The sequence below is a fragment of the Pungitius pungitius genome, chromosome 18, assembly GCF_949316345.1.
Source record: "Pungitius pungitius chromosome 18, fPunPun2.1, whole genome shotgun sequence".
NCBI classification, from domain to species: Eukaryota; Metazoa; Chordata; class Actinopteri; order Perciformes; family Gasterosteidae; genus Pungitius; species Pungitius pungitius.
In genome coordinates, this window is record NC_084917.1 from 12,483,167 (window position 1) to 12,502,854 (window position 19,688).

General features: G+C 43.8%; 2 protein-coding genes across 3 annotated transcripts in view; both read left to right on the plus strand.

Moving 5' to 3' along the window:
- Positions 1–9,857: 9,857 nt before the first annotated feature.
- LOC119227049 (transmembrane protein 230-like) lies at positions 9,858–17,976 on the plus strand. Of its 2 annotated transcripts, none has more exons than XM_062558906.1 (4): positions 9,858–9,950; positions 14,633–14,740; positions 14,877–14,999; positions 17,296–17,976. In XM_062558906.1, the coding sequence occupies exons 1-4, from the start codon at positions 9,873–9,875 to the stop codon at positions 17,434–17,436; spliced, it is 450 nt and encodes a 149-aa protein (XP_062414890.1). In that variant the 5' UTR covers positions 9,858–9,872; the 3' UTR covers positions 17,437–17,976. The 2 variants fall into 2 exon arrangements, with proteins under 2 accessions (XP_062414890.1, XP_037341392.1); XM_037485495.2 differs by lacking the exon at positions 9,858–9,950 and adding an exon at positions 12,371–12,496.
- A 975-nt stretch (positions 17,977–18,951) lies between these two features.
- igsf9a (immunoglobulin superfamily, member 9a) overlaps positions 18,952–19,688 on the plus strand; it is a 39,741-nt gene continuing 39,004 nt past the window's right edge. Inside the window, exon 1 of the mRNA XM_037485226.2 lies at positions 18,952–19,159. The gene's annotated coding sequence lies outside the window, so the exon portion shown is untranslated. The remainder of the gene's footprint in view (positions 19,160–19,688) is intronic.

Sequence of the window (19,688 nt, forward strand, 5' to 3'; positions counted from 1 at the left end):
CATATGCCGTGGTGGTTGCTCGCCCTCAGGCTTAAGAAGCAGCTCTTAAAGTTAAGAAAAATCCTGTGATTGTCTTTTAGCGTTAGTGTTTGATTCTTGCATGTCTGAGCAGGGAAGGACTGGGGATAAAGGGATGAAGTGGCTAAGATGTGTTCAGTGACCTTCTCAGCCTGTCTCATCTTTTTGGCTTATTTGTTTCATCATTTTCTTCCTCCAAGGAAGTGAGACTATCAGACTGAATGCAAAATTGAGCTGCTCATGTTTTGAGAAAAGAATCAAAGGTCAATAATGGACAAATGTTTTTTTTTTTTTTAAATCTAACTATCAGAGGAATAGCGTGCCGCAGCACCATTGGGTTCTGAATTGTTGCTTACACGTTTTCTACTTAAACAAACTAGAAAAGTGAGGTCTACTTATAAACACCGGTTCTATGAGTAGTGAAGTGAAATTTATACATTCAGGGAGTTTTTAACTTTTAAAAAGGTAGACAAATGAAAAAGTGCATTACTTAGCCACCTATTTTATATTGTAGAACACAATGTTAACAATTTTATCAATAACATACTAATTAAAAACTTCACGTAACATGTATGTAAGCTTAATTTAGGAATCGAATGTCAAGATGTTTAATTAATCACAAAATTGTCATCTATCAAGCAAAATACCAAATATTTGCCATTTTCAGCTACTAAGGAGGGTGAGGGTTTGCCACTATTCTCTAATTCATATTATTGTAACTATAATTTTGTGGAGCTTTGATCACCATGGCCTCTGACAACTTCTGATTGGCTTATTTCTATTTAGAAAATCAATTGTTGAAAAAATGTAGAAATGATTAGCAGGCCGTCACTAATTGCGTGTTAAAGAACATCTCATCCCAGCAGTGAGCCTGCGCACATTTCTCTTCCCCTGCAGGGAATATTATATTAAAAGCCATCCGCGGACATCCTTAGGTTCCACTTTAAATCTGACATCCACAGGTGCACTGCTCATTTTATTGCATTAGTGGACTTCATGGAAAGATGCTTTGTCCTTGAAGAAGGGCACAGACACTCTACTTTCTACCCTGTCCCCCTCTCCTGATTCTCTCTGTCCTCTTACATCACGACAGGTCCGTAGTCCTCCCCGGCTCCGTGGATGTCTGACTCAGTGCCCACAGAGAGGCTCACTATGTGAGCAGCAGAACGGGAAATGACAAAAATCCCAAACCCCTGACAACCTGCTCGCTCGTTAATCTCTTCTTTCCTCTTTTTCTGCTTCTACTTCTGCAGCTAAAAGCTTTTACAACGCTTTTACAAAACCAGAATTAAATACTTAATAAAAAGACAATGACACATGCTCCTAATCCTCCCTTCACCCCCTTGTCTCACCGACCAAGTTCTCACCTTGGTCCAACTAACCCCTCGACCCCATCGTGTCTCATATTTCTCTATTCTATTTCTATGACCTTGTTCCTTTTCTCACCCATCTTATCAACACTTCCCTGTCAGCTGATTCCCTAACTCCATATAGAAAGAAGCAAGAGTGAAGAAATCCAGCCCCAATCAGTCAGAAGTTAACAACTACCGGCCTGTTTCTCTTATGGCCCTTCTTTCCTAAACCAAACCAACTCTCCACCATAACAGTCTTCTTGACCCTCACCGGTTGGCCTTCCAGACAGGCCACTCAACAGAGCCTGCCCACCTCGCTGTGTCCTGAGCGACTCCACACTGCCAAAGCATCCTCTCCCTCCTCAGTCCTTATCCTTCTTTTCTGCTGCATTAGATGCAATGAACCACCAGATCCTTATTTCCTCCTCCGTGTCTCAGGCGCTGCTCTCTGCCTTCTCTCATTCTGTCGCAGCGACCGAATTTACCTGGTAACTTGGGGAGGATCTGTGTCCGAACTGTTGTGTCCTCCAAGGCTCCGTCCCAGGTCCCCTTCTCTTCTCTCCGTACAACAACTGTCTCAGCTCTGATATCCACTCTCATGGCTTCTCCTACTTAGCCATGCTGATGACATCCAATCCTGTCTTTTCCCAATCCGAGACACAGTTCGCAGCACAGGCAGAATCTGCCTTTTTTGACTGACATCTCTCAGTGGGTGGCCTTCAGAAATGAACCTGCCACCTGCCATCCAACCTCGGCAGCTCATCCAGAATGTGGCAACTGGACTGGTCTTTAACCCGAATTCACCCACACTACCTCGCTTCTACGCTCCCTTCGCTGGGTACCAGTCCCTGTCACGGTGTGGGTTTGTTTCCTGTTTGATTTTGCCATTTCCTGCCTCTCTTTGTACCCGGGTTAGCTTATCTTCCTGCCCTGTTGTGTTATTCCCTGTGATTGTCTGCCCTGTCCCCCAGTTTCCCCCTGTGTCCAATAACATGCACCATCCCAATGTATTTAAACCATGCGTATCCTTTGTCTTTTGTCGGTCTTTTGCTTGTATTCCTGGTCCCTGTTTTGCGCCAAAAATAAAGTATTTTTATTTTGTGCTCTAGTCTGCGTTTGGTACCTCCGGCTCTTCCACCACCTCAAAGGTGACAGTCACTGGCCGCATCCATTGCAAAACATTGGTATGGTACTGTGCGGCCACCTGATCAGGTCCAGTCTCCATCCGGGACATCATTAAACCTTACGTCCCTCCCTGCTCCCTCTGCTCTGCATATCTGCCGGTTGCTCCCTCACAGAGAGCTCAGCACTCAACAACCTTCCCGACTGTTTGCTGTCCCGGCTCCCAAATGGTGGAATGAGCGTCCCAATGACATCAGGAGAGCAAAGAGCCTGCACAGCTAAAAACAAACCTCTACCGACTACATCTGGACTAGTTTATCACAACTTATGATGGCACTTACTTATAACACTTTGTAATTTTGCTCTCTTGATTAGAAATGATAGGGGTTGGTTTTAGGAGACAGAATATCAGCGAGCATATTAAATGGCTTAATGTAGCCCGACCACGGCATATTCAGAGCAGCAGCTCATATAGGTTCAGTATCACAAGGGTAATGTGCAGAATATCAGCATACGTCTTCCTGACAACATATCCTATCCGCATTTTGTTTTTCTTGAAGATAAACTGTGCTGCATTGTGTTTCACAAATCCCCCTACAACCCAATACTTATCGACACACATTGTCATGGTTGTGGCAGAAAAGATTACAGCTGCAGCCCTTTTTCTAAGCTGCTGCACATCTGATTTAGTGGCGCCTGCGAGCTGTAAGGCCGGAAAACTAACAATTATTTTCGTTACCGATTCATTTATTGATTGCCTGAGAAATGTGTTGATTGGTTGGTAAATGACGGAGAGGGTGAATGACTATGGAGAGTTCCCAGAGACCGCATCCTTTTCAAGGACGCACATGGATCTCCTCAACATGGTAATGTGTTCAGCTGTCAGCTCAGGCCACTGTAGAGCACTTATGTAATTGGATTGTTTCACCAACTCTGTAACAGTTGGTGTCACGTCTGTGGAGCGGTGCACTACATGATAAATGAGTACACTAGAAGTCCATTTGTGAAAGGATGTACTATGTGAAACCTGTCAAACATCACGCAAAATGCTATCAAGCGATACATCTTATTAACCTTGAACAGCAGCTGCACGCCTCCCTTTTCAAAGACTATTATGCATACTTTCATTCCTCTGAGGGGATTGCTTGTTGGAGTTTATTACCAGATGACAGCTTTATCCCAGAGGTTATTTTAATTTCCTGCATCGAAACATGCGCCTTTGCGGCTTTAAACATTTCTCACTTGCTTTTATAATTACAAATCCTCTTTATTTACATCCCCTTCCCCGTGTGTGTCTTAGATGTAGCCTACCTGTTGAGGGGGAATGTTCAGGCAATACATCTAAATGAGGCTGCAGAGAAAGTTTTGTTATTCATTCTAAATATGAAAGGTTTTTGCTTATAGTTCTATCCCCTGCGAGGACCTTTGAGGTATGCAGGGAATAAACACTTCATCAAGCAGCTTGTGTCAAGTTAACCAAATGAAGATGGGAGAAAACAATTTCCATAACGTGCTCATTAGTAGTCAATTAAAACAAAAAAAATCCAGCTGATTAAAAATAACCTAAAAATAGAGATAAAATGTAGAGATAAAATAGAAATAAAATTCACAACGATCCATCCGGTAAATTGGAAGTAACGATCAGTCAAATGAAGTGAGCTGCGCGACGCAGGTGAAGAATAAAAAACGTACCTCTTTCGGAAGGCGAGACTTCACAAGCACAGTGAAGAGTTCATGTTGTTCTTCGGTCCGTCAGCACGGAGGGCGAGGACATCCCGACTGTGCTGCCTCCTCTGCGAGGAGTCCCTCACCGCGGAGAGACCCCACGGCCCCAGGCCCCGCCCCCTGCCCGCGCGCTTTTCTTTTCTCTCATTGACGGGTGTCCACGTGCACTGCTCGCTTTTATTAACAAAGGATGTCGCTACTGAATATTAAAATGAATAACAACTCAACCCATTTGTTTGGTGTTGTTTTGTGTGATTGAAATGAAGCATTGGATTTAAAGATGAAAATGGGATTGGAATTTGAGTGCAGCCAACAGGACAGTGAAGTCGGACTAACATTATTAGTTGAAAATTTGTATTATCGCTGTCATCAAATTATTACAGTTTTGACAGTTTTGACAAACCAAAATGTGGCCTGTTAAAATAGCCTCACCAAAAGAAAACCTGGGCATTTATTCTATTTAAACGCATTGGCATTTATTTAAAAAGAAAGAAATGTACATATTTAGTTAAAGACAAATGGCTGGATTTCCATAAATCAATAATTTGTCATTGTATACAGGTGAAACTCAAAAAATTTGAATATCGTGCAAAAGCTCATTACTTTCAGTAATTCAACTTAAAAGGTGAAACTAATATATTATATAGACTCATTACATGCAAAGTGAGATATTTCAAGCCTTTATTTAATATACTTTTGATGATTATGGCTACATGATATATATATATATATATATATATATATATATATATATATATATATATATATATATATATATATATATACACTAATATATATTACTTGTATTTTCATCGTCCACTGAGGATATTGTTACGGTTTGGTCTCTCTTCCTGTTTTAGTTTGAAGTTTCATGTTCCTTGTGGTCTTGGGTTAACTTCACTTCCTGCCTTGTCCCGTGATTGCCTGAGTGTTTCCACCTGTGTCCAATCACCTGCACCTCCCTCGTGTATTTAAGCCCCGTGTGCCTGTTGTCCCTGGTCGTGTCATTGTCTAAATGTACCTCGTCGTTGGAGCACGTCTTTGGTTTGTTTAAAGAATAAAGAGCACTTTGACTGGAAAAACTCTGCGCTTGAGTCCTCCCTGCATCCTGCTTCAGCTGCGATCGTGACAGATATATCATAATGTTTTTAGTGACCTGTGCATTGCAATCTGATCAAAATATAAATACCCCACCAGATATGTATAGAACTATAAGGGCAGAAGGCCACATCAAAAAGACTTGTGCTCCCCGGCCAACGAACCTGTCAATTAAGGATACTTAAATAATGGGGTTGATTGCAATGGAATTTGTGGCCACATTCATGCTCCCAAAAGAATGCATTTTTATTTTTTGTTTGAAAGGAGCCCCATGTCGATGCTGCGATGCAACTTGCAGGACAAACAGCATCTTAACCTGACTAATCTTCTGCCAGAACAGCTTCCACTCTTCTTGTTTCAGACCCTGCAACAGATTTGGCAACGTGGCTGCAGGTAAACACTGTGGTTCAGCTAAGAGCGTTGGAGAGGTCATTACGGGAATTGTCTGTCTAACACTCGGGCGTTTGTTCATTCCAAAGGTGTTGGATGAGTTTGGGTTCAGGGGTCAGTCGCAGGTCAGTGTGCACAGATTTATTGTCTTCTTGAAGCAGGAGAGGCAATAAGAGAAGCTCTTGCCACAAAGTTAGAAGCTCGCTGTTTGCAGGACCTTTAGTGACTCAGATTGCTTGGGATACGTGGTGATCCACGGGGGCCAAAAGAAATGCCTTGGTCCCCCCCCCCTGTGGGGCCCGGCTTTTTTTTTGCAGAGAAAAAAAAACAGATGTATTGGTGTAGACTCTGATTGCGAGGGGTCCAGTATATCACTTACACCCAGAGGATGACAAATTGGCTTTTTCTTATCTCAGGTTATTGTTTCTGGTTGAGTTATTTATGGCTACGGCTCCGTGACCTGAGCACAGGTGTCTCAGATGCCGCCGAGGGCTCCGGCAGCAGTGCTCACATTGAGACTCTATTCTGCACTCCTGTCCGGCATGTCAGGCAACCGCATTCATCTTCAAATGGCCGAGCTGTCTCATAAGTCTGCTGCCGCCAGGGGTATTGATCTAGTGTATGGATCCTTCTCCTCTATGAGTTTTTATTGTGACTTTCGTTGTTGTTAAATTGTCCTTGGACCGGCCCGCTCATTTTTTTTCCAGTCTGTAAAATAATAATACTGAATAATATTAATAATACCTATAGGCCTTTGAACTGCATTGCATTGTTTCTGTGTTTCACATGCAGGATGCAGGTGTTGTTTTGAATGTGCCAGCAGTGTGGCTCCATCAATTGCAATCTCTGTCTGATGGTCCTCCACTTTGGTCCAGATCAAAAGAGCTCAACAGCGATCGGATGGATTTTCGAGCTGTTCACAATCCACCGAGAACGAATCTTCAAGGCTTTACTGGTACCTGACAGTTAGCTCAACAAATAGTTCAACGTTTTCAAATATCTCCTTAATGTATTATCATTAAGGCTGGTTCTTGTTCTCCCTGCCCTTGGTCCTGCCTTGTGCTAGAACGTATTCAGTCAAAATGAATATGTTTCAGGGGGAACTGCCATGTTGGAGAAGTCCCAGCAACTTAATTAAAGATTTTAACTAATTTAATAAAGTTCTGAATCTTCACTCATGGTCAACAAGTGGTACTTACATGCAACAACAGAAGAACTCAACGTACCTTCAAGGTACATTTGTCAAGCGGCTCTGTGGGAAAATCTAAGATCTAGAGCCCTGAGGCGGTTTCTTTTTAGGGTAGAAGGTTTGCCTTGTATCCTCTCCCTCAACCTGTCGGCTCATTTGCACTGACAATGGAGTTCTATCAGAAGTAAAATATGAGAGGAAATTAAATAACAGATTGACATTTTGGTTTTTCAAACTTTAGAGGATGACTCACACACTCAAACTGCATTTAAGACTTCAACGGGTCTTTAGTTTTACCTATTCTTGCTATTCCTTACCCTCCATTACCTTAATCCTAATAATAATTGAAGGCAATTTGCATCTTGCCAAAGGACACCCCCAGCGGGATTAACGCACTAGTGGAACATTTTGGCTGTATCGCCCTGAAATTGATCCGGGTAATTTATTATACATTTTGAATGTACACTTTGGATTTGATCACAACAGCAGGAAAAATTAAAAACCATCAAATTGGAATTTCTTTAAATCACTAGAATTGTAAGAATGAATATGTATAAACTAATTGGATATGCTTTAAACCACTAGAAAAACTAGAAAACTGCGTTTAAAGCCACTGTATAATGTAAAATATTTGAAATAAAGTACATTCCTCCCATTGTGAGCAATTGTAACCAGGACCCAGTTCCACAGGGAGAGGTGACCTTCACTGATGAGGGGAGGGAAAATTAGAGGTTGTGACTGTAGTCGCGGAAGCGTTACAACCTGCAGCTCAGAAATACATTACTGGTACTGAAGCGCTTACGGCATCTTCTTCTCTCACATTCGCTGACTTCAAACATCAGCCAGTGATTACAATTTGGGAAAAAAAAAGAAAAACTCCGGTTGCGGCAGCCTCCGCTTGGTGGAGGGAAATACATTTTGTTGTTATCAGCTGGTTAAATGCTAAATTATTCATAGGAAGGTAAAGGCTGGCTCTCATGAGATTAGTGGGCCTAATTGTTCATCCAGTTTGCTGCTTGAATGCAAGAATGAGGCAGGCGGAGCGCCGGCTTCCTGGATGATTTCATTAATGAGGAAACGAGTCGAGACATTCAGAGACTACTTAAATAGCTCCTAAAACTTTTAACATACTCGGCTGAGCAAAAAATGGTGTCTCCCACATGGCAGGTATGAAAGATGAAGGGCGAGAGGCGGCTGATTTATACCGTAAACACGCGACCTGCAGAATGTTCACACGCGTAACATTTTTTTGGACATTTAAGAAAATGACAATAAAATAAACCCTAAAGGCTTTCAAAATAATTTAGTAGCCCATCAGATATTTTTAATTCCCATGAAGATCTCCTGCATTCTTGATTAGTAGCTGACACACCTATCTGAAGCCTTACTGTCCCGCTGGCCTGTTTTCCAGCTCAAGCAGATTCATGGAAATTATTTCATAAAATCACAATATGCAGATTTGGTAGCTCCGTCAGGGCAATGTCTGTGCAATGTTTGAATTAGTAAAATGCCTCGGCTGTGTTCATTATGTGTACAAATAAACTAGATTATATTAGATTATGTGTGAATGGTCAGGCACAGCTGCTATGAACATGACAAAATACTATCCGGCAACAGATGACCCTACAAGCACATATAGGGCTCTAAATCGACTGCTCTAGGCATTTGCACACATGGCTTGGGAGGGGAGGGTGGGGCGATACAGCAGCACACTGTTTACAGTGGATGGATCTATTTCTTTCGGTCACACTCGACCCGATCGCTCTCGCTTGTGTCTGCGTCCATCGGCGGTTCTGTCCACGCCATGCAGCAAACTGCTTGATATTTGGGGTGGCCAGGCTGCAGAACCTATTGAGGTTAGGGTGACTCACGCTCAAAAAATCTTTTCTTTTTTATACCGCCACTGAATGCATGCTGACCCATCCCACCCTCCCTCAATCCTCTAGACAGCCCCCCCGGCTGGTACAGTCTCCCAGTGCCAGAAATGAAATGAAATGTCTAATACTCATAGATGACATATCACAGCATCGTGTTTTAGGAGGCCTTGCCGCCCATTAGTCAGAGGATTAGCCAAGTATGGGTTTAACATTTCAGGTATTGGGTTGCAGAATATAACCTATGATATAATGCAGTTCTGAAAATGATCTCATTCAATCCTCATATACCTGTTTCTATGGGTTTAACAGAGACGCCTTCTAATTTCCCCAGTATGCTGAACATGCTGTCGACACTCTGATAGCTGAGAAGGGAAAATGTCACGCGTCGCTCTGCTGTCAATCATTTTTAACAAGGAGATACTGCTGGTATGCTTGCATTCATTAAATGTATGACGTACTGTATTTCTCCCCTTGTAGTCAAAGAAAGGAGCAGGTTCAAAGAAAAGATGTCAATCCTAATTTGATTTCCTGTACAGGGCAGCCAGGCTGCAGAGATGCTGGTGGATGCCTGGGATCATAGTGGACTCGCCTGGGAAGAGGGTGGATTAATCATGGAGTACCCTTAGAAAGGGGGAACTGGAATTTGAAATGAGCACTTTAGTTTCATTTACTTCACTTAGCCGCTGGGCTTTCCAGTCATCCAGGCTGGATGTAAGAGGTCTGAGCAGGACAGTGACGTGAGGTCAGGTGACCGCCCGGAGGCTGAAAGAGGCGGAAAACAGGTGGCTGCTGCCGGGGGGGCAGCAGCTCCTGGAGGGTCTGCTGCCACCGTCCGGCAACACTGGAGGCTTCCATCACCCTGGCTGATGACAACCTGCATCCCGGCGGGCAGGGGGAGGTCGATCGAAGGAGGCCTGTGAAGGGGGCCTGTAAAGGAGGCCTGTAAAGGAGGCCCCCTCGGCCGCTGCCGGCCTCGCGGCCACTAGCCCTTCCCTGGTTTCCTGAGCTCTCAGGCCCGGCCCGGACCCGGCACTCTTCCTGACCCACAGAGAGTGTTGGCCGTGCGGGCAGCCCGAACACTAACAGCGGGAGTGCCCGCTGATGGAGGTGGGCCAGACTGTGCGGGTTGCCGGGCCACCAACACCCTCCCCCTGTCCAGGAGCGACGGACTGCGTTTCGGTAAGGATCCAGGGGGGTACACGTCAGGCGATGGTAGATTTGGGCTGCTGCAGGCAGTCTATGATCCAAATCATGGCAGATAGTAAGGAACTTACTAAGCCGAACTGGCTGTGTCTGTGCGTACTTCCAAAAGAACCTGCAGGGGTAGCTCCATCGCTGCTACACTTTCATTTGGGGTAATGGGACATGATCATTTTACAGTTTTAGAAAGGATGAACCGAACGTATCATGGCCAAGACACCGCGTTCATCTCAGGAGTTTCTCTTCATGACTGCATGGAGCAGAGGGAGGCATGAACAGGCCATAGGATGTCCCAGCAGGCACATCTCAGAATCAATTTTGTCAGTAGAAACTTTTAAGCACTTTCCGATGACCAGAGGTTTTAATGTGTTATTAAAGGGCCACAAACGAATTGATAGATGGTGCGCTATGTATCTCAAAAATCTTTTATTCATTGGATCGTATCTGTCTTATTAAATGCACCCGGCGGCTCATTGAATAATGAAGAACGTTTAAATATAGCAATATACTTAATCAGAGGTGTGTGTAATTTCTGGCAAGCCACGAGTTCCAGCTTTCTTTTAGATTTCTCACTTTGAAAGGGTCTACGTCTGGCATTGATTTATTTATTTTAGACCTGTGTTACTGATAGGTCATCTGAGGGTTTCATTCTGTTGGTAATGACGGATGATGGTTGTGATGGAGCTTTTTCCAAAAGTTATTTTTTTAATTGACTCAGATGTGATAATCTACAATAAAGACTGTTGATTTATTACCAACCATGAAAGTGTGCGATTGGTATTGTTGTCACCTTGTGAGTAGCAAAATGTGGTCCTGGAGACACGTACCGAAGCAGAAGAAGAGATTTGAGTATTTTTCTAGCAGTTAATCTCTTTGTTTATTTATTGAGAGATTTTATTTTCCTTGATGGCTTAACAGCAAAATGTGGTCACAAAACTACAATATATTTATTCATTTTCATTATTATGCGTAGCCCTGTTAGCCTAATCCTCATGCCATCCCTCATCCAACTGCGATGCTATTCTCTACAGACGTTTGTCTCCCCATTACAATGATTCACTGTCGGGATCCCATTCATTTTCATGTGGCACTATCATCAGGTCAAAATGTCAATGCGTCCAATACTTTGGTTGATGACTGAATACCTGTGAGCCATCCAGGCGCGAAAAGACATTTCTGGCAGAGAGGACGGACGGGGATATTTTCTAGTAGATTAATAGAATTAAATTAATGGTTATTTCCGCTGCTCCAAGTTAATTCTCTGTAACACTGATGTGACAAACACGTCTTTGCACTATGAATGTGAGGGTGCAGAATTTTCCGGATTTTTCATTTCTCTTTTCTTTGAAGAGGTGTAGTTGCTTTAATACGGCGGTGCTTGGATCGGGTTGCTTAGGTTAGACTACCTTGATAGCCGGAAAATTTTGTTAAGATTTGTTCAGCAGTGAAGCAATAATTCCTCATACTTTGCCTTGGTTGATATGATTTGATATGATAAATGTCTTTTTATTCTCATAGAAATGTCTGGAAATTTGAGATTTGCTTTGTAGACACCAGATAATATGTGAAAGAAATCCTAAAGACAATGAATGACACAGAGTGTTTGCTTGTAGGGGCATAAATGGTGGAGGTTCCACACAGACCACAAGCTGCGTTGTCTGTGTTTTCCATCACACAGCTGCAAAATACAACAGAGTTTGTGTGGGTTTGACGTGAGAGTCGTCCTTCTCTCTGTACAAATTAAATTGTCACAGTCCAAAGAATGTATATCGGGTGTTTGTGCCAAATAGATGTTTTATCTCACAACTCTTTACAGCTTCAGAACAAAAACACTGGAAATATCATCAGTTTTCATGAATAAACTGTCACAATGCGCAAACCACTTTGTAGAGAGCTCAAAGGGAAGGATGGTCTCTCTGAATGTGCACTTTCATTTACTTGCCTCTTAGCAAAAAGGCTGCAATGCCAATCAGCAAATAGACTTGAATTCGATTACCAAAAAAAAGCTACAAATGAAAATAAGTGCAATGGAAAAGGAACTAAACCCAGTGGTAGTTTCTTTAATAGCCGCATGCCAGGAATTTTGAGTGGAGTCTGAAGATGCATACCCTTCAGTTACCTTAGTGTTTCTAAAGATTCTCTGCACATGTTTGTGGTTTACCTATAAAAAAAAAACACAACCAGCGAGGACACCAGCAATTTCATGGTGAATCAGCCTATTTAGCTGCAACTTATTTCATCATTGATATTTCTTCTTCTTCCTAGTGAACATTTCTACACTGCGCGGTTGTATTATCAGTTAACTGTGGTGCTGACCACGGTGTGCACGGGAAACCTGGACATGAAGTCTGTGCACTTCTTCAGGACAGGGCTCAGTATAGGACTCGTGTGCGCATGCGCGGGACTCGAAAACAAGGAAGTGGGCGCAGATTCCCATTAATGAAAACAAAGTAGACGTGGCTCCGTAGAGGAGCACTCTGCCACAGATTACCACAGCGACGCAGTTAATTATACCCCGAGTGAAGGTAAGAGGTGCCCGAGAGGAAGATACCACACTGTAATTAAAGGTGTCCCGACGTGTCGTGTTACGTTAGATGGGAGTTTGATAGCGTAGCTGAGAAGCTATCGGCGCAGCTAATTAGCGTCAGGTATGAGTATCCGAGGTAAACAAAGCGAGTTCACCCAGCGGTCAGTAGCTTTATTTAAACCAAACACTCACTTACATAATGCGTTTAATGCACGAAGTGTATTAGCCGGCAACTAACCACGTGTAACGTGACACACTTTGACCCAGATAGCATGTGGCTAAGTGAAGGGTTGTAAAACTAAACTTTAACGTGAGGAAAATACACCGATCATTCACAGATCAACACATCAATGAACTAAAACAATCACCCCAAATCGCATAGAAGTGTCCTACACAAAACCTGCCGTGCGTCAGAAGATTACAGGAGCTTAACGTGACCGTAGAAGAGAGCAGAGTTTACTGCGTCACAAAGCGCATCGTTTCCCTCAGGGGTCTGCAATAGAAACACACAATCAATAATAACACAAACTGCACCTGAATACACCAACCAGAAAACAAATAAATAAAACCCCCAAAAGGTGTGTGTGGAGTTGAAGGATATGATGGAATGATTTATGTAACTGGTTTCTTTATACATTTGACCGTGACAACACTTGCATGTTAATAAACAGCGTGTTTTTAGATAATAATGTGTTATTCGTGGAGCCAGGCGGGAGACGTTGGAACACCTTGTGACCAGGGTCTGCAGTGATGGATGTGTACACCCCCCCTGCTTGATTCCTTCTCTGCACTGCGGACTGGTTGCTGTAGTTCCCCCCCCCCCCCTCCTGTTTGGCGGCTGATCCAAATGACACAGTGATGGATATGCAGAGAACGGTCAAAATCATTGCAGTGTAAAATTGGATGTGCAGCTCCTGAGGCAGGTTGAACTTGCTGAGTTGGCGCACAAAACTATCCTTTGGTGGGGCTTTTTTTTACCTGAACGGTTCCGAAACTGGGAGGCTGAGTGCCGCGCTGAAGTCCCTGATCCATGCATACTTCATGTCCCTGCGGAGTCACGCTGCTGCAGCATGTAGGCCAGTCACACTTTGAGGGCACTGACCTGTTTGGCCAGAAGGCAAACTGCAGGAGGTCCAGCAGGGCTCCTGGGATGTCCTTCAAGCAGACCTGAAGCGGCCTCTGTGAGGATCTCACGACCGCACGTGACTAAGCGAACAGACGCGTATTCATTAAATCGTATGGTGATAGTGGAGCTTTAAAAGCAGTGTGTCGTCGGCCAGTTGTTTTGTCTGCAGTCTGGGAGCGGGGGTGTGGTCTTCTATATTTAGTAATGCCCTGCGGGCCTCTTCACAATTTAAATGAGTTCATACAGATCTTTAGCAACAGCATCAAATGCAATTGAACAGCCGAGGACTTCACCAACAGTTAGTCGGGAACATGCTTTGGAAGAATTCTGCTCTTCGGCTCAAACTGTTGTGTGAAAACGTATTTCCCCGAAGGTTCTGTGCCCCTAAACCAACCCAGATGAATACCAATGAACAATTCCACACATTTGTGGCTTTTGCTCTCTTTCAAAGCCGCGTATGTTTTCCTCGGAAAACATAGGGACATCCAGGAAAGCTCCCATAAACACTTTCCTCCTATTCTTGCCAAATCCACAGCACCTGAAGCTCTCCTCACACTCCTCCGAGTCCCTTTGGGGGCAGATCAGTGTTGCGGTACTTTTTTGTTTCTTTTATCCGTGCGTGTACTGTGCCAACGACGCCGCTGGCTGGCACCCGTGAACCACGTAGTTTCTGTTTTAGAGGGTTTTTCTAGACAAACACGATGTGTTGAGGAAAAGACGGATCAGGGGTGACACAAAAGCACTCAGGCGGCGTGCGGCAAACTGCTCGTCTTTCTAATGAACCGCTTTCTAACAGTGAAAGTGGATGTCAAGGAGTTTTTCCCGGCGCTAAATTAAAAGGCCAGTTCAGTGTTCAACATTTCCCAGCAGTGTTGACTCTGGAAATGAAAAGAGGGGTCGACCACGTTTTGCCAAAAAACTGATATGAGCACGGGTCACAGAAATCGGAGATTCCCATTGTGAGGCATTGTGAATGACGACCTCTCTCTCTCTCTCCGCCCCAAACAGCTCCGAATGAAAGCCGCCAGAGGGAACATGTTGGGTGCTGGAACATCCAACAACAAGGTCAAGTATTCGCGGCTCGCTGCTGATGACGACGGCTACATAGACCTACAGGTCAGAGTCTGATAACTTTCCTGTTTGCCATCCGTCGGCAGTATTAACTTTGTTTTGATACGAACCGAAATGATGCTGCTCTTTGCTGTGAAAGTAACGTACTGGCAAATGTCTGGTGTTTGTGTCCAACAAACAGTTCAAGAAAAGTCTGCCCAAGGTCCCCTACAAGGCGATCGCTCTGGCCATATTCCTGTTTGTCATTGGCTCCTCACTGATCATCTTCGGGGCTCTTCTTCTGTCAGGAACCATAAAGGTGGAGGTGAGTTTGGTTTGGTAGCGCAGTAACACAGGTGTTCTCAGCGCAGTTGGCCAACAGCTAAAATGTGTTTTTGTTCTAAAAATGGAAAGATAATTTCCTGTTCCGTTGACAAAGAGCCCACCGTGAGGCCTGTCACATTTTCCCAGGAAGTTTGGGTTCGCTAAAACTTGACAGTAAATACCCCGTCAGGCTCGTTCTCCTGAAAATCCGCTGAAATGTTTGTCCTAGCTGGCCTCCTCCTGTCTGCACCCCCAGTCTATTCCCCGCCTGCAAGACACAGCTATTTATACATCTAGTCCTACGTGTGAACAAGAGAAGCTCTTTCATTTATGTTTTCCAAGGTCTTTTTGTGACTGGTGCTAGTGCACCCTGCTTACAACTTGTCAGGCTCACACACACACACACACACGGACAGAAACACCCTAAGTGGAATACGAGTTTTGCCAGCAATGTGTTGGATTCAGCTTCAGAGCCAATGAGAACTTATTCTAATGTATTCAGAAATAAGACAACTTTAACAGAAATGTTAAACCCACCAATAATAAGTGCGTATTACAAAGTAATATAAACTATTTTGCTTAAAGTCATAGTGTATTTCCAGTTTTTATAGTTTGTAACAATACCTGGGTTTCTATGTTTGAATCTCTATGTAATATGACCATGTCTTTCTGCAAGTGATGATCGGATGCTGAATGCACCTGAACAGAAGCAGACGTCTTAATATCTGCAAGATTATGATTACAATTTCGGAGCTATCTTATCGCAGAAGAAGTAAACAAGGCAGCTAATCTTCTCAGACATTAAAAGCGGGTTTTGGCTTCTTGAATGTTTATGAAAACATTTCAGTCATTACCAGGAAAAGTATCTGTGAGATACCTGGCCCTAGTTTTGACTCATCTCAATAGCCAGCACTTCATACACCATGTCAACCCATGCAGTAATTAGACACTTGCGTCAAGTTAATCTCGTTTTTAAATAGCTGGAGTTGAACCCGACTTTGTATGCTGCCAGTTTTCTCCCACACTCTCATCGGCAGTTGCGCAGGATTTTGATATTTTTTAGCCAACTTCGGTAGATCCCCTGCCGCGTTCTCTGCTTCCTGACATCATGACTCTACTCGGCCGCATATTGCATTTGTAATCATCAGTGGGAGGTTAATGTGAATGTGAACGTGTGCGTTGTTGTGTTTTTTTCCCCCAGTTTGCAGATTGTATTTGCAGCGAATTGGATCTGCCGTGAAGGCAGCACCAGAATATTTCAGCAGCCTTGTTGCCAATTAGCCCACGCGAGTTGAAATAGCATACCTAATACTACAAATGACACCAGGTTGAAGCTGTGGGTGGAGGAAGAGCAGGGTGCAGGCAGGTTCCAATGCAGAGCACTGCAGCACTTTGGGATTTAAGAATGTTGTTTCATTTAGTTGTTTTAATTGGGCTGCAGAAAGTGAGCTTGTGTGTGTGTGTGTGTTTTTTGTGTGATTTGGTGGACTGGAGCCACATGAAGGTATTCATCATGGAGCACCCTGAAAAGACACTTTAATCCCCGCCCATTCTTGCAGTGGCAAATGAAAGGCATGTTGAAACAAACAACCTTTGGCTTTACTTAAATGAAGCTAATGAAAAAAAGGACACAAAGGTTATTTTCCATTAGAAAAAAGAAGAAGAATAAACCCGACACAAGGTCTACTGACTAGCTAGAGTGAGAGCCGTCTCCTTGGCAACTGAGTATAAAATGAGATACGGTTAAAGGCTCTGGAGAAAAACAACATAAATACAATGAAAAAAGAAATATACATATGGATATGGCCAATGCCTCTATATTTCCATACCTTTAATCAAAATACTAAAACCCCCCCCAATAAGAATATACCCCATGGGGTATGAAAGTGCTTCTCTGAGAGGGTCACAGCAACTCGGTGCACAAGGCTGCCATCTGCTGGAGAAATGTACCACCCGCCTGCCGCCCCCGCCTCATATGTGAGATGACTAACGATTTGCCTGAAACCGGATCTCAGACGGATGAAGTCATCACGTCCGCGCCGCCCTTTTCCCATTCAGAGCGTGTGTGTGAGTTGTGCTGACAGGCGGCGCGGAGATAAGAACATCACAAAGCCCGATGCGCTGCTTCTTTCCTCCTGTATTTGATTGTTTGTGAATAAACAGAGTCTGATTCACACTCAAAGTAGATTAGTTCCTCACAAGCTTTTAAACACAAATGAATGTATACTTGTAACCCCCCCCACCTCCCCCTCACAGACTCTTAATCCCATCTACTCTCTTCTTTGGTATGTCCTCAGCACCCGGACCGCACCATTCCCGTCATCATCATAGGAGTGCTCGTTTTCCTTCCCGGATTTTACCATTTGAGAATTGCCTACTACGCCGCAAAGGGTTACCGGGGTTACTCCTACGATGACATCCCAGATTTCGGCGACTGAGCAGCTGCTGGTTTGCCTCACTGTGAACCCAGAGACTGTTCCCTGCTGTTTTACTCCCAATGAATGTAGCAAAGGGGACAGAACTTTACATCACTGTTCTGCTGTGGAGACTTTGGCTGATTTTTGATGTTATTATTTGTCCTTTATTCAATGCTCTGGAAAAACGCTCCTAAAACTGACGAGACATTTTAGGACAGCGCACACATGCCTTCTAGTGTTAGAAAGTCCAAAGGCTGGACAACAGGTGCTTAGAGCAGTTATCCTAAACTAATATTTATTAGTGGCTGTAGCCCATAGGACTTAATGTAAAGCTGGCGGGGGGGCTGTATTCCTCCTGAAGTATTATATTTGCAGTACCATCCAAAGATTGAACGCTTCAGCCTATTTTATACTGAACTGTGTTACTTTCCTCATGAAGTATTGCTGTTTGTGCATATTCATTTGTTTTTGAATATCAGATAAAGATGTCTTTTTCATGTGCATTTGCTTGATTATGAGGAAATGCCTGAATAAAAGTAGAAATGTGATTTATAATCTCAATGATTTGTTACTGTGATTCATCATTGCACTGAGGAATTTATGTAAGTTTTGAAATACAGGGTGAATTAAAGCATTGAGGGAACAAGAAAGTAGGAACATTGAGGCGGGGGTTTCGCACATCAATAACCCCGAGCATCCCGTCACTATCGACTACGGTCTGGGATGGAAGCGCCATCCACGCACGCAACAAACAAATCAAAGATCCTAAGCTGCAAACTGAACTCAAAGCACAGAAATCTTTTCCAGTTCAGTCGATTAAGAACAGCGAAGCCGGGCTAGGTGTGAACGTGGAGGAGGGTGCGCTGCCCTTTATGTTTGCTCTGATGATGCATGTGACGTACTGTCAAAGCAATCCATCTGCACTGAGATGAAGTCCACCAGCCTAACTGAGTGGTGATAACAGGCACTTCACACAACTCTTAACCGTAGCCAAGGTTCAAAAGCAGAAAAAAAGGAACTACAAAAGTAAATCTCAAACTTTTTTCATTTTCTATAAAGGTCTTGTCTTAATTAAAAACCTTAATACAGAATAGGAGGTAAGAAAACCAAACCAACCCTACAAATTGGTTTCTTTATTTGATTTACAAGCTGTTTTGTTGTTCAGAGAAGAAATGTTTGACTCTGAGCCTCCCCAGCAGCAGGTTAGTGTGAAAAATACCAGAAACATGCTTGTTTTTTCCGACTATAGGCCCACCAAGGACCACGTTTACTTCTCCTGTCCAACATCACCAGGTAAAGGACCCCCCCTTGTGGTTGCCACTCAACAGGGTGCCATCAGGATTAAGGGCTAATCATTTTTAGAAAATCGCCTTTCCATCCTCTGCCTGCACAAACAAAACTCTGATATTTTAATCCCCCACCGGCTTAAACATTAAAGGGCTTAAACAGCCGCGCCGCTAACAGCAAGATGACAGCCAGAGGAGGGACGACCCGGGGGGGGGGCGGGGGGGACAGGGAGCGGCGCAGTGGGTCGATGCCTCAGTGTCACCTGTGCGTGAAATGAACACCTGTCGCCCGGTGGTTTGAATAGAAACGCGGGTCGTATTTCGGGTACTTTGGAGGCCCCCGCGGTACAGGCACCGGACCAGGGCCCCGCGGGTCGGACCGAGAGGAGCGGACCGAGGATGCGCCTTTTAACCGCGTGAGAACAGGAAGTCTCTCCGCGAGCCGAACCGACCGACAGGTAGGATCGATATAACTCATTTAAAAGAAAGGCGTCTTAGGGAGTCCGAAAGTGTTTCTTTACTGCTTTGAAAAGAAAGACACAACGATAATCTGAGTCCGAAGTGCGACATTTCCTCTCAGTCCTCTGAGCAGTGTTACGCATTTCAACGTGGGAATGACGTGTTTATGGGGTTGTTTTTACTTTTAGAATACACCTTTGAGTGGTTATAACCTGCTAAATCATGGAGGAAAAAGGAAGTGAAAGTGTATGGAAGTCTGATTTCAAACGTCCTGTCCAGAATTGTTGCTAAATTAATATAACATCCAAGGCTCTAGAAAAATCTGTATAATTGGAAAATGACATGTAATTTCATTAAAATGACAAAAGTATTTGAACAAATGTTTCATTCAGTGGTTGAAAAGGGAGTCTGAGACGATGAAATGAGAAAATATTCTCATGACCTCGCCCAGAAAAGGTTAATTCAATGATCTCAAATTCCATCTCCGGTTCCGTGGAGCCAGTCAAGGTGCCAAATGAGCGCCCTCTC